At 44.6% G+C, this 14,182-nt stretch overlaps 1 protein-coding gene across 3 annotated transcripts in view; it reads right to left on the bottom strand.

Annotated features, from left to right (window-relative positions):
* Window positions 1–537: 537 nt before the first annotated feature.
* PDE9A (phosphodiesterase 9A) overlaps window positions 538–14,182 on the bottom strand; it is a 52,422-nt gene continuing 38,777 nt past the window's right edge. For all 3 annotated transcript variants that reach the window (XM_053936193.1, XM_053936195.1, XM_053936194.1), the window contains 9 exons: window positions 13,022–13,108; window positions 9,341–9,445; window positions 7,682–7,764; window positions 6,682–6,838; window positions 5,437–5,550; window positions 4,678–4,782; window positions 3,813–3,941; window positions 3,143–3,238; window positions 538–1,566 (listed from right to left, as the gene is read on the bottom strand). In XM_053936193.1, the coding sequence (XP_053792168.1) occupies window positions 1,516–1,566; window positions 3,143–3,238; window positions 3,813–3,941; window positions 4,678–4,782; window positions 5,437–5,550; window positions 6,682–6,838; window positions 7,682–7,764; window positions 9,341–9,445; window positions 13,022–13,108 (927 nt within the window). In that variant the 3' untranslated portion in view covers window positions 538–1,515. The remainder of the gene's footprint in view (window positions 1,567–3,142; window positions 3,239–3,812; window positions 3,942–4,677; window positions 4,783–5,436; window positions 5,551–6,681; window positions 6,839–7,681; window positions 7,765–9,340; window positions 9,446–13,021; window positions 13,109–14,182) is intronic.

The following is a 14,182-nucleotide window of genomic DNA, read 5'->3' as shown; positions in this document are numbered from 1 at the left end:
ATCCCTCTGACAAACCAGCTGCAGCTTTGGGCTCTGCAGAGCTGGGGAGCCAAGGGGAACCTGAGCCATGTCCATGCCTGTGACTGCCAATGTGGGAGATGCCAGCACGCCAGGGTGCAGGGAATCCCTGCTCCCAGCAGCCACACCACGGTAGGGCCTGAAACCCTCAGCGAAGGACAGCCTTTCCCAGCTGGGAGAAACCAGGTGAGCAGCATGGCTGTGGCTTGATTCTCGTGGGGGATTTATTGCAGCATTCCCTTTGGGGAGCTGGTGCACAGGAATCAATCCCAGCACTGTCTGTTCACACAGCTGCAACCCCCGGGCAGAGCTTGGCTCCCAACCATCACAAAACCATCCATGGAACTGCAGCTTTCCATGATGTCCCACAGGAGTAATTCTAAGGCTTCTCCTCCAAGGAAAACCATCCCTCTCCCCTCCTGTACAGCCCCTTCCCCTATTCATCATGGGAGCATTGGTCTTTAGGAACATGGACTGTTCTCATGTGAACACATACACAAAATGAAACAATAACACCCATTTCTGTAGAAGAATATATTATTTAGCAGATCGGTTTAAAAGTTAAAAAAAAAAAAATCTGTACATCTTTGAAGGTGTCTCTTGTTGGGTTTTTTTTTGCATCAACAAGGATAAAAATGTGTTTGCACCATGTTTTTTCAGCTTTGTGTTCCCTTCTTTGCTCATGCTGAAGGATCCCACGGTGTCCAGCTGTACCAGGCCACAAAGCGACCCTGCAAACTCACTAAGGTTTCTTCTGATTTCTTCTAGTGTAGAAAAAAAAAAAAAAAGAAGAAAATTGCATCCACTATGCTGGGCTTCTGAATGTACTGTGAACACTATAAAATTCAGAGAATAATGAGGAGAAATGTGTCATTAGGGCCTACCAGGCAAACAAAAATGCATGCCTGGACCCTGGTCAGTGTATAAGCATCTGGTGAGCTCTGCTGTAATTAGCATACTGCTGTACACATATAGAGAGTATCCTGACTAAAACAACCCCTGGTGCCAGGGGATCATTCCCCAGAAAACGGCTCCCTTAGCTAAACTCTGATTTGTCTCTACAGACTGCAGGCAGCTGGGTCACCCAAAAGGCAGATCTGCTGAAGGTTGGAGCTGTGCTGCAGCCTGAGCAGTGTCCACAGGGAGAATCCTGCCAGGAGGCTGTGGTGGGAATGCTGGAGCCTGGGGAATCCTGCCAGGAGGCTGTGGTGGGAATGCTGGAGCCTGGGGAATCCTGCCAGGAGGCTGTGGTGGGAATGCTGGAGCCTGGGGAATCCTGCCAGGAGGCTGTGGTGGGAATGCCAGAGTCTGGGGAGCCCGCGGTGTCCGACGGCAGCAGCAGCTCTGTGAGGAGGCTGCAGGCTGTGGATCCATCTCTCCCTGCATGGTCCCACTTGGATTTTGACGTAGCCACCACCTCTGCTTGGCTAATACAGCATTTCTCAAACCAGAGTAGCCTCGAGGCTCGTGGTTTATTTGTTCAAAGGCTGTTTCCTCTCACTTTTCGGTACTGCCGGTGGTCAAACCTTCACTCTTCTGTTTCTGCAGCTGGAATGAAGAGCAGAGCAGGATTAATCCCCCCTGACTCACACTCACAGTACTGCTGTGAGTCCCACGCTCAGCTCTCCACAAGGCATGTGCAACATTTCCTGGGAAAGAATAGGCAGCAGCTTGGAATATCACAGGCATTGTTTCATCCAAACAGCTCTGGATGAGCGTCCTGGGTAAACAGAACTCAGTCTTTCTCATCAGCTATTGTACTAGGCTCTCAGATTATTAATTAAGTCCTCTTGTTTCAGAATATTTCTGAATTCAAGCAGCTCCTATTTTTTTAAGACCTCTTGTGCCAATACACTGTAATTAAAGCTCCATCAGTTTGTATAAAAATGCTGCTTTGACAGCTTCTGTAAACCAGAAGTAAAATCTCAGCTCAACTGGAAAGATGAATAGAACTCAGAAAGTCTGGCAGTTGTATTTGAGTTCTTTTGCCCTCGTTTGACAAATGCTCCTGTCTAAATGGAAAAATGCCTAAAAGGCTTTGTTCTCCTTTAAAATTTAGTGCCCCCAGAGCCTGTGCTCTTTGATCAACAAGCCGCAGTACTTCAGCTGCTGAGGGGCTTTTTCTCCAAAGCACTTGGGAGGAGATGGGAGCTACAGCAAAGCTACTGTTCCACTCATGGATGATCAAGTGGAGGAACCTTCATTGCCCACACATCAAACAGTATCAGCACAACTCGTGCTCCAGGGCACTTCCCAACTTATTTTAATGATGGAGTGGCTGATAGCACCCTGCCTACATGATGAATTTTTTCATGTCAGAAACTCCCTACTCTGTGATGCCATTAGGGCAGGTTTTGTCGTGAATCTTGGCAGGGAAAAGAGGCACTGGAAAAGGTGTGCAAGAAAGGAGTGCAGGGCCATTGTCACGGGCTGCAGGGAGCTGGACCAGCACTCTGACTGCTGCCCTGGGCACTGGTCCCTGCCCTGCCAGGCTCCTGAGGCAATGCAGATCTGCTGAGAGACAGCAAATATGGTTACCTGGAATCCCCACCTGCCCTGAGCCTGATAAAATGAGATGCTCTGTACATTAAAGTCCCCAATGGGCAATTAAAGGGCTTCACTGGTTGTGTGTTTAATCCTCCTGGGTGCTTTGCATGACAGAGTGATTCCCCATAAAATGCCAAGCACATCTTGATGACACACAGGTGACTGGAAATTCCTTCTCAGAAAATAAACTCATGCACTGGTGCTGCAGAGCCTTGAACTGCCCAACCCCAGAATGTTTTGCTGCCGTGTAACCCAGGCAAACTCCTTCCCAAGGGAGGGCAGATCTCTCCAGGGGGAGGTGTGCTCCTTTCAGGGGGTTATTCCTGGGGTCTGTGCCTTGCAAGCAGCTCCTGTCCCGTGCCCATACTTGTGTGGTTCCTTGAGGACTCTGCAAGGACATGTTTTTACTGCTTGTGGCACACACCTCTCTCCAGACAGGTCTAATGAATGAGTTTCTCAGGATAATGGTTGTGCCACAAGCATTCCCACTGTTTCAGAATTAACTTGCTGCTTAATTATTATGTTTGGCTTATTCAATTATAATGTTTGCTGTATCAAGGAGATAATTGGAGTTTACCTCTTTCATAGCATCATCTATCTGTTTTAACCCCTCGTAGTGGTCCCTGGATTCCCACAGAGGCTGGAGCATCACCTCCTCCACTTCTGGGAACAGCTAGGTGGAAACAAGACAAAGACTATCAGCATTTCCTTTTGCATTCCTCAACTTGCTCCATTATTTGGCTGTACATGCGGAAAACGGGGTGTGGAAGGTATCAGTGCTGGGTTCCCCAATGTGGGAAGAATGATGCCTGAACTCCAATGATTTCAGAAGGCTAATTAATTACTTTATTAAACTATATTATACTATATCACTAACTAACTAACCAGCAAACCCGTGATTCTCCTGAGAGTCCCAACACAGCTGTGGATCCAACTGGTCAATGACTCCAAAACACCATCACCAGAATCCAAGCAAGCAATCACCTTGGGTAAACAATCTCCAGAACACATTCCACATGGGCACAAACAGGGAGCAGCGAATGAGACAAGAATTGTTTTGATTCTCTTTTCTCTGCCTCTCTCACAGCTTCTCTCAGGAGAAATCTCTCAGGAGTCTCTCTGTTCAATGTGAATACCACAGGAAGGTACATCCCCATTTCCCTGGATAACTAAGCACCTGGTGGGGCAAACACCAGAGGGAAGCTCTGCTCTCCCCCTCGCTGGTTTCTGCCCCTGGGTGACTTTACCTTTGTCACTGTTTCAAACATGGGGATGAGGACGAACTTGAGGAATCCGATCTGTGCCGTCGGTTTGGTCACTTTGTCGCGGTCCATGAACGGCGCCACCGGGAGCCCCTCGGATTTTTCTCGGTCACTCTGGAACAGCCAGAGAAACAACCCAGAGATAACAAAGCCAGAGATAACAAATATTAATCCTGTCTAGGAGGCTGCGGGGAGAGTGATGCACCAAGCAGGTGAGCAGCCCTCAGATGCAGATCACAGAGGTGGCTGTAGATAGCACAGAATAGTGATGTGCTTCCCTCAGGCCAATGTCTCTGCTTTGTGGAGAGCAACATCTGAATAAAGAGAATTCTGTTCAGTTATTTCTGCTCAGCACCAGCATCAAAGTGTTCACCTCCAGCCTTGCAGGGCGGCTGACTCCCTTTGCAAACCCAGTGGACTTGTGAGGTGAAGTATTTCAGAGTATCTAGAAAGCTGGTAATGGCCCTTGCTGCTCTGAAAGAGAAGGAATTTGTTCTCCAGAGAGTGATTATTTTCAGGTATTCAAACAGAAATTATATCTCATTCTTTACTAGTGATTAAAAGAGAAAATCAGTTGCATCCACTTGCTCACTGGGCAGGTTCTTTTGCTGGCATCCTTCTCTGACTTTTTGTAAAAGAAGCTTTCCATGGAATCATAGAATGGTTTGGGTTGGAAAGGACCTTAAAGATCATCCAGTTCCAACCCCCTGCCATGGGCAGGGTAACTGCCACTAAACCTGGTAGTTTGAGCTAGAACCAGACTGGGCTGTCAGACAGTGAAGCACCTGTGGGATTTGGAAATAGCAGAAAATAGTGGAATTGTGCAATTGCATCTCCCCCTCACTCTTACCTGCATAAAATACTCCTCCAGTAAGCAATCTACCCAGGGCTCCGCTACCTCCATCGGGCGGACTTCGTTGGAGATGTCACAGCATTTTATCAGCACCATCTTCAGCTGAAAAAGGATCACACTTCAACCCTGCAGTCCTAAAGCCAGCCCTTTTCCCCTTTTCCATAACCCCTGTCCCGGCAATGCTTTCAACCAGAAAGGACGATTTCAGGATTTAACCAGAGGTCTTAAATGATCTGGATCCTTTTTCCCTCTCTCAGCTGCACTGTGTAAATCACTTATCCCCTCTCTGCCTTGCTTCCCCCCTCTGCAGCTCTGGGATGTGTCACAGAGGGATGTGCACTTATCTACTGCATGAAGAGATTCAGTCACAAGTGACCATTAAATTTTTTTGCAGAGGCAGCTGGGAAAAGATTTCCCTGGAAATCAAACACGATTGCACTGGGGAATAGAGGAGACAAGAGGTTTTACTCTTATGGATTTTTCTTGCCCCATAGTAAAGGATGATAAGAATTTGTGGCCTAGTAGAGTAAATTTTTTTTTTTATTTTCTTGATGGGACTCCAGGATTTCTAAAGCTGGAAAAATCTATTTAATATAGAACACTTCCAAATTGTAATTATTTTTGGTGGGGCAGAAAATGTAGGAGGGATTATTTTTTGATAACATATATTGAATCTTGGTTTTTCAACAAACAAAAGTTAATCTACAAGCTTTCACTCCATGCACAGAAAAATAACAATCCACAAAACCTCCTTACACAGGTCATGTGTTCTTCATTTGTGTAATCAAAGTTTTCCATTTTTTCCTTGAAAGAGTCCAGTATTTCTGCATGTCTCGCCATGTCTGTAGCCAGGATTAACGTAATTATCCCCTAGCAAAGAAAACATGTTCACATATTAACTTGACATTCCTTACAAGGTCTGCTATTGCAAAGCCAAGTAGGGTCTGTCTTGCACACGAAATGCCTCAGATGCACTGAATTGCTCATGCTGGAAGGGGAAGTTCCTGACTTGGAACTGCCAAGGAAATGGGAAGAGGGTTATAAAGAGTTCGTGGTACATGAGGATCATGGTTTTATGTGACATTCCAGAGACACTGAGGTTTTTCCTTTCTCATTGACTAATTGTAGAAAAGCAAACTGTACAATAGGATGTTAAAAGCCACACTCTGGCTGCCAAAATCCACTTTCCTCTCCTTGGAAGGCACTGTGAGTTTTGCTGCTGACTCTTAGTGGCCCTGAGACAAAAATCATGATGTGGATGCCAGTTGTGCCCACCCTCTTTGGATTAAGGGCTTTGAAACACTTGGATGTGGACAGGGAGCTCTGTATCCTCCTGCTGTGCAGAGTTTATGATGGGAAAACATGTGGTTAATTTAAAGTTGTGGGTTTTCATGCAGAACAGTCCCTTTTGGGCCCGTGCCATTTTCCCACACACTGGCAGAATCAGGAACTCACACCAGCCCTTATACTGCTTCTTCACTCGGTGTGTAAGGAAGGTGTAATGTGGAAATTAAGACTGAATTTTGGCCCTTAGAGCCCTGATGGGATTTGTAACATTGTTCAGTGCCTCAGAGATAACTGTGACGACTCCCAGCGTACCAGGGCCTCTTCCAACAGTACAAGTGCTCTGCTGTTGCAAATTCTTTTCCCCTTTTGAAGCCCCTCTTAAAATTAATACAGTGTTCCTGTAAAGCACAAACTTCTGCCCTGAGAGCTTAATCCTTCCCCAGTCAGTGCTAATTGTCTCCTCCAACAATATAAACATCTACCCCCAAAATGTCATAGGCTTTAATAGCCAGGATGTACTCATTATTCCTCAGCAACGCATTCCAGGGAGTGCTGCTGTGGAAATTTTCCAAGAATCCCTCTTGGATCCTCCCAATTCAAGGGGCTTTTTCAGCCCTGCCCTCCAGGGAGGATGAGTCACTCTCATCGTGGAGCAGGGAAGTCCGCGCGCGTTTATAACCTCAGGAACGGCGTGTGCGGGAGCAGCACTCCTACCTGTCTTATCTGCTTGAACTGGTCCTGGTCCACGTTGGAGAAGATGTTGAATTCAGGCTGGGAGATGATCTGGAAGGCCACGGCGCAGTGGTGGTTCTCCAGCGGGGAGATGTCGTTGTAGCGCACGGCCAGCTCCGTCCGCGCGTTGATCTGGTAGCTGAGGAAAGCCGTGAGGAAAAAGCTCCTCAGACACCCACCAGCTGCTCCAAACCACGCTGCTTCCTCCTGCTTGTGTTCTTTTCAATGCTTATTCAGTTAGCTGCAGCTTTGGGGTTTTTTTTTTTTTGGTTGTTGGTATTAAATCGGATTTTCACAGAAAATAGATATTTAATGTAATCTCAGGTGTTGATTCCCCTCAGTGGGTGAGCATTCACCCAAAAGGTTTTTTTTTCCTTCTCTAAATTTTAGCACATTTCTAGTTTAAAATGATGTAGGAGAAAACCAGAAGGAACTGTTTGGGTTTAGTTCAACCCCTACTAATGGCAAAAGCAGAGATTCTCACTGATCCCAGTCAGAACTGGGTTCTGCCCTTATTTAATGAGTGGTTACAAATAAATCAGATTCTCTCTCTTTCACATGCACACAAAAGTGTCTGTGGGTCAACAGCAATAATTTCCTCACATGAAAATAAACAGAGTAAAGTACACTTCATGATTTATAATTATGAAATAAAGTGTAAGCTAAATCCCCCTTTGAATCTTAGTGTAATTATTCCATTATAATAATTTATAGCTCCGTTACCAGCTGTAAAGTATTTCACCTTGTTTTTTCAGGAGTTAGGGGGGAAAGTGTTTGAATAGAAATCTGAAAAAAAAAACATTTTCCTTACAGAAACAAGGACTGGTTGGCAAACCCCAGCCCAGACCTGAGCTCTGCTTTGGCCCACGTGAGTGACCAGCAGGGCCTTGGGAAAAGGAAAAACTGATCTGCCAAAAAATGCCAACCAGCATTACATTCCCAACAGATTTTAAGGGAAGAGAAAGCAGGAGGACAGACTCACGTATTGTTATAGCCTGGATGGTCCAAGTCATGGCACACTGCTGCAGTCATGAGAATCAAAATGTCAATTTGGGAAAATTTCTCCTGTAAAATACAAAACATGAATGTAGCATTATGATTTCTACTTCCCCATTCCCTGTAAATTAAAAGAAATAAAGAAAATAGATATATTTACTTTTTAGAGAAGTGCAAATCTGAGCAAAATGAAGCATTTTTCCTTAGATGAATTTACTTCAGTCAAGAAAGAGAAATCTGCCTTCCCTTCCAGTAAAAATGACTCAGATTTGCCTTTGTTGCATTAAATAACAGCATCTCAGAGGAGGCAATTTCCTTGAAACTTGCTATTACTGCAGAGATGATATAAAAGCACTGAGACATTAGTACAGTCTCTTACAAGTCATTTGAGCACCCTGATTAGGTAAAGGGAGGGCTGGAAGATGGCTCTGTTGCCACTGGATTCTGCTTTAAATGAAGTTAGGAAAAGAGCAAGAAAAATTAAATGTTGTGTTCCCACAGCTTTTGAATAGCATGGACTTACATTAAAGCAAATTTTTCTTCATACTGCTACTGGAAAGAAAACAGAATTAGGCCAGTAACTGATATGTGTGACTATGGATAAAAGGGGTTTTTCAAAGTGAAAAAAAAAAGCAGTTTTGTAAAGAAATGAAATGAATATATGAGTGCAGGTTATCCAGACAGTGGAATTAATTGATGCCTATAGTTTTGGACAAAATAAAGGTCAAATGTGTGTCCTGCATACAATACATGCCAGGCTACAGGACAAGCACAGGTAAAAGCACACATTTGGAGAAAACTGCTTCTGGGAACATTTTGTGTCCCAAACAAAGAACTGACCATAATTCAGTGGGGGTTTGGCTGTCATTCCTAAATGTTTCACTCCAGTACAAACTGTGGACATACAGGAGGTGAAGTTACCTCCCCAGCAGCCTCAGAAAGCTGTGCAGGTGCTGGGGGTCAGGAATGGGATGGCTGAGGTGGAAATGCAACACCTCTCCTTGTGTGCCCGGGTGTCAGATTAAGTTTTTTTTTCTGATCTAGACATGGGGTAACTGAGAGGCATTTTAAAAACTTTTATTCCATTTTCAGTTTCATATGAAGGGTGAGACAATACAGATGTTATAATTTACACCATCACAATCAGAAGTCAGTTATTTCTTAGTTATAAAACACTATTAGTATTCCTTGGCCTATTAGTCTTTGCTATGCTATACCTTAAATAATACTGTAATTAATACTGCAAATGTCTTAAAGCCAATCATCTAAAATTACTCTTTGTGGGTCTTAATGCAATGCACCTTTCATAGTTCTATTTCTCTAAAATATCCAGAGGCCATCCTTTGAAACTTGTTTCTAGTTCCATTTCTCTCTCACCAATGTCTGTCCTATTCCATGGCATTTCTAAGTCAGCATTTCTTATCTCAAGGTTTGCACAGAGATGGTTTGCACAGAGGTGCTCACGGTGTGAGCCTTCTGCCAGGCTCTGAGAACTCTCTACAAATCCATTTCTCACACCTGGACTGAGCGAGTGCAGCCTCCTCGAAGGCCACCACTTGCCAGCAGGCTGGTGGCCCGTTTTGCAAGAGAAGTGGCTCAGGTTTCAGGGTGGAAGTGGAGTGGTGCCACCGAGGTGGGGCTGTACCTGGAGGCTGCAGAGCGAGATCATGCTGTACATCATCTGGGTGACGCAGAAGCAGTGCCGGAAATTGTGGAAGGGGTTGTTCCTGTAATTGTCGTGGATGCACAGCTGCAGAGAGAGGGAATGGAGCTGTCACAGGTGGCACAGCTGTTTACCAAGCACTGTAAAGCCTTAAAGGAGTCCTGCGGGGCCCAGGATCATTCTCTGCTAGGACAGAGTGACAGCACAGGGCCTCGGACACTTTCTGCCTTCCTGGGTGAGAATTGTGTTATAGATACATATTCTAATATTGGCTTTTCACAAATATTAAAATGGATTCTATACGCCTGGTGTTAAAGTAACTTTGTTATAAAGATATAGTTTTTATTTCTGTTGTTAATTAAGCTTAGACATAGCAGTGAAATAGCTGATATAAGTATGTTTGTGTTCAAATACCTGCTTGGATGGGATAACATCCAGTGAACACAGGATGAGGACCCTGCTACAGATCTGCCAACCATCAGCACTCACTGTCTGAAGGCAGTGGAGCAAGGCCCAAAACTGAAGGTTATGATAAAAATGGACTAAAGCCACAGCCAAGAAATCTGCATGCTCTAAAAAGGAGAACCCAAGGAGCAGATATGCTAAACATTTCTTGGAACATGTAAACTGGTTTGGGGAAAGTTTACTATTCATAAGGGTCTATGAATATGCAACAGGCTGATGTAAGGGAAAAGGTATTTAAGGGGTGTCCCTGAAGATAACAGTGTGCTCTTGGCTGAGTGCCAAGAGGCAGATGTAACAACCTTTGCTCTGTGTCCTTGTCTCCTATTGTCCTTTATTAAACTTTTAAATTTTCATAGGAGAGTGAATGCATTTTTCACAGTTGTGTGTTCCAAGAATTCACCAGCAGGTAAAGCTCACAGAAAATCCCCTCTCATACCAGCCAGCAGTGGGCAAACAGCCCAGCACAGCTGCATCTCAGTCCTTAAGAGAGGACACTCTGCTCTCATCCTGAATTTGTATTTCAAACGTTGCAGTGGCTACATGGGGGACTGTAAAGGGCTCAGAGCCCACCCCTGGCCCCCTCTCCTGCAGAATACAAACTGCAGCTCTGATACCTTGAGGGCTGAAATGTGGCTGTGATTTCATTTGCCAGTGCTCAGAGGCAGCACTTTGGGATGTGTTGCTTGGCAAAGGGAAGATGTGAATGCACACCAGGCTGCAGCACACCTGGGTGGGTTTTCTACTCCAGTCAGCCTGGAGAGATTGAGCTGTTCTGGGCTCACAGGAGCCATTGTTGTGTGGATTAACTTTCTGCAGATCCTGGCTTGCTTGCCCTCATTCCCCAGGCAGGATAAAGCCTGTCTGTCCCTGTGTCCTGGCTAGTGCCAGCCAGGCTGGCAGAGGGAGGCTGGCACAGCTGGGCTGACACATGCCACGGTCATTATTCCAATGCTCCTCTGGTTTCCTGTCCCTCACAAAGCAGCCAAGAGTCAGCAGCACTGCTGGGCCCCTCTGCTGAATCCTCCTCCAAAGCCTGGACCCCAGAGAACCCTCATGCTTCAGTTACTGAGCCTGAATTAATGACATGGACAGAATTCCTGTCCCCTTCTCCAGCTAAATCAGGAATTTACTTCAGGAGTACTCACACCCCATCAGGATCAAACACTTTAACTCATCACCTGACTTCTAGGGAACCTCAAAGCTCCAGATGAGGTCAAGAGAAGTGTGGTATTTCAGTGCTTATTCAGTATTTGTGGGTTTCATTGCAAAAGCTGCACAGATAATTCTGCAGCAAGGACTTTAGAAACACATTTCATTATTTTAAAATGACTCAGGAATGGCATGATATGGTTGCCAGCCAGGCTCACAGGTGGTATCTCACAGCCTACACATGGACACCCAGGGCACTGCACAAAACTGCATGGATGTAATGCACACATCCAGCACTGGAGCCCGGAGCATCCCAGGGGACTCCTGACTCAGGAGGGATGGAGTGACTGGGTTGCATTAATCACTCTTTCCTCCTCTTTCTGGAAGATTTCTGTAGCCAGTGGATGTGGGATAAGCATGAGGTGGCTTTTTCTCTCCCACTTGAGTTCAAAGTGATGCCCATACTGTGTCTGGGGAATTATCCCACTTTGGAGCAGAGTCCTTGAGGCTTTTAAAAATAATTTATTTCTTCAAGAAGATAGGAGACCTCACCCTGCCTTCCCTTTGTAGAAAATACTCCACAAACTCCCCTTTTGTTGCTCAGAGTGAGGCTGTCTTAAATGTTAGTGGTGACAAATTGCTTGGAGACACGAGCTAGGGGAAGCTGCCTGCAGCAGTGTGTGTGGGTGGGCTGTTGGTGTGTGTTGACATATCACCTTGCTTCCCATGTTTTTGGGCTGTGAAACGGGAGGAGGAGATCTTCTGGTTTATCTACTCTGTGTTACCCTTGTTTGTGTTGGGTTTCATCCCACCCCTTGTCTTCAGCTGCTTTATAGGGTCAACATCACCCAGCTTTTCATTTGCCTTCCTCAGAGAGAGAGATTTACCAGATTTTGAGCATTTTGGCATCTCCTTTAATGCAGTCATATCACTTTTCTAAAAAAGCTTCACCAGTGCTGGAAATAAATTTCAGGTGAGCCTCCTGCCTTCTGTGGTGATATTTTATCCCTTATTCCAGGCTCTGCTCAGCCTTGTGCCTTGTTGTGTCCCTCCTGCAGCACGACACCCAGCAGTGACAGCCCCATGTGCCTCCTGCCATTGCTGTGCTGGAACACATGATGGACCCAGTCTTTTCTTTGTCTTTTCCAGCTACCTCCCGATTTTGTGAATTTTTTAGGAGTCTACATCCATCTGAAACAGTGCCCTCTACTCTCTGCAAGCTCCTCAGGGAATCAGAAGAGATTAATGAGGTGTAAGTCTTTAGTAAGGGAATCCTGTGAAACATCCGTGTGATGAATTCACACCATGATGTTTTTAATTATTGTCTCAATCAATTTGTGAGACACAGAGGTAAGTTTTCACTAGTTATAATTCCTCAGGCTGTCCCTGGATGCTTTTTAAACAATGGTTAAAATATTTACTGTTCTACAGTTCTCTAGGAACATGATGGGTTTTTTTCTAAGAAAGCCAATATATTCTTCAGCTTTTTAGCAAACACTTTCTTTTGCTCTCCCATGGACCTGAAAACTCATTGCTTTTTAAATATTCCAGTGTTTCTCCCTCAGCCGTCTCACTTTTGGTATGATCTCATCTTTCTCACATTTTGCATCTCTGCAACATTCTCACATCAAAGACTGAAGCAAAGTTACTTTCTCAGCAATTCCTTTTCCTTCCTGACTTGCTCTTTCCTCTGCTCTCTGTGATTTAGTACATTGAATGATTATTGCACTTATTGGCACTTTTTAGCTATATCTGAAGGCACTTATCTTGCCTCCATTTACAGTAGGTATCAAGAGCATTCAGCAGAAATGAACTCCTTTCAGTAACAGAAACCTCAGCAAATGAATGCAAAACAGTTAAAAAAAAGAGTCATCTGTGACCACAAGAATGCAAAAATTTTCTGAAGTACTTGAATTTTAAGAATTTGTATAGACTGACTGCTTTCACTGGGATTACTCATGCCAGTCATGTTAGTTCCATGACTAAATGCCTTGTTTATTGATTTTTGAATGTGAAAAATTGCAAACATCAGTAACTTGAAATACTCACCAACCACCTCTTCAACGTGATAGGATTGATGTTGAAGTCTTTTACCAGCCCAAGGTCGTGGTACATGTGCTCCAAACAGCTCAGCATCTGCAGCCAGGAACAGGCAGGTTATTGCTGGCTCTGTAAATATCCCTTGAGGACACCCTGTGAAGTGAATTTCCCCCTTGCAAGCATCAAATAATTGCAGAGCCCTCTTTAGATGAAAGAAGGATGTTCAAAGTTTGCATGATTAAAGACAGTGCAAGAGGGGAGACACAGAGGGTCTGAAAGCTTTTTGAAGCAGACACGCTGCTGTTGACTTCACAGGTTTTGTGCAGGGCTTTGAATATCACACCAGCACTCTCCAGTAATTGTGATTTGTGTGTATCACAGCAATTCCTGCTCACAAAAAAAAGCACTGCCATTTCTCTAGTTCAGCTGGGATGTATCCTATTGCTCAGTGAAACCAGTGGGAGCTTTTCCCTGGCCGTACAGAAATGGATCAGGCTCTAGCTGAATAGAAAATGACAGCAGAAAATAAGAGATCCCTGAAGAAACCTTTATTTCAGACATTTGTCAATGCCTCCTTTCTTTATGAGCTCCTAACTCCACTATCTTACCTCACATTTCTTGTTTAAAATATTTCCCATTATAACCCTACAAAATTGCAGCAGTTTTGTGATTATCCCCTCATGGAGACTGTAACTATGAATCCCAATAGCTGAACTGCAAGCACAGGCAGCTCTTTTGAGACAACATCTGCTCTGCAGTAGCAAGGAGGATTCAGGTAATTTAGCACCACCCCTCATATTTAATCATCTGGGCTTGAGAGAATTGAAAACAGAAGATATTGATCATCTCAAAGAACTGAAAACAAAAGATATTGATAATCTCAAGTGTTTGGGTGCTTAACAGCTTCCACCAGTCAGAAATGAACAGGTTTCCTGGAGTTCAGGAGTTTATGTGTATGTGCATTCCCATTTCTGAAGGCCAAATCTGCAGGGGATGGAATGTGGCCATTGTGTTAGAAAATGCAGTTTTTAGGCTGTAAAGTGAACCAGGGGTCTCAACATGATGAGTATAATGTCACAAATACAGCCCTGGAGGCATTTCTAATTAGTTTTCTGATATTTAGGCTCTTTTAGAAACTCAGCAGAAAAAACGATTCAATCAAATGAAACT

The sequence above is a fragment of the Vidua chalybeata genome, chromosome 2, assembly GCF_026979565.1.
Source record: "Vidua chalybeata isolate OUT-0048 chromosome 2, bVidCha1 merged haplotype, whole genome shotgun sequence".
Classification (NCBI taxonomy): domain Eukaryota; kingdom Metazoa; phylum Chordata; class Aves; order Passeriformes; family Viduidae; genus Vidua; species Vidua chalybeata.
The sequence above is the reverse complement of the archived record's forward strand: the minus strand, read 5'-3'. Positions and strand labels throughout refer to the sequence as shown.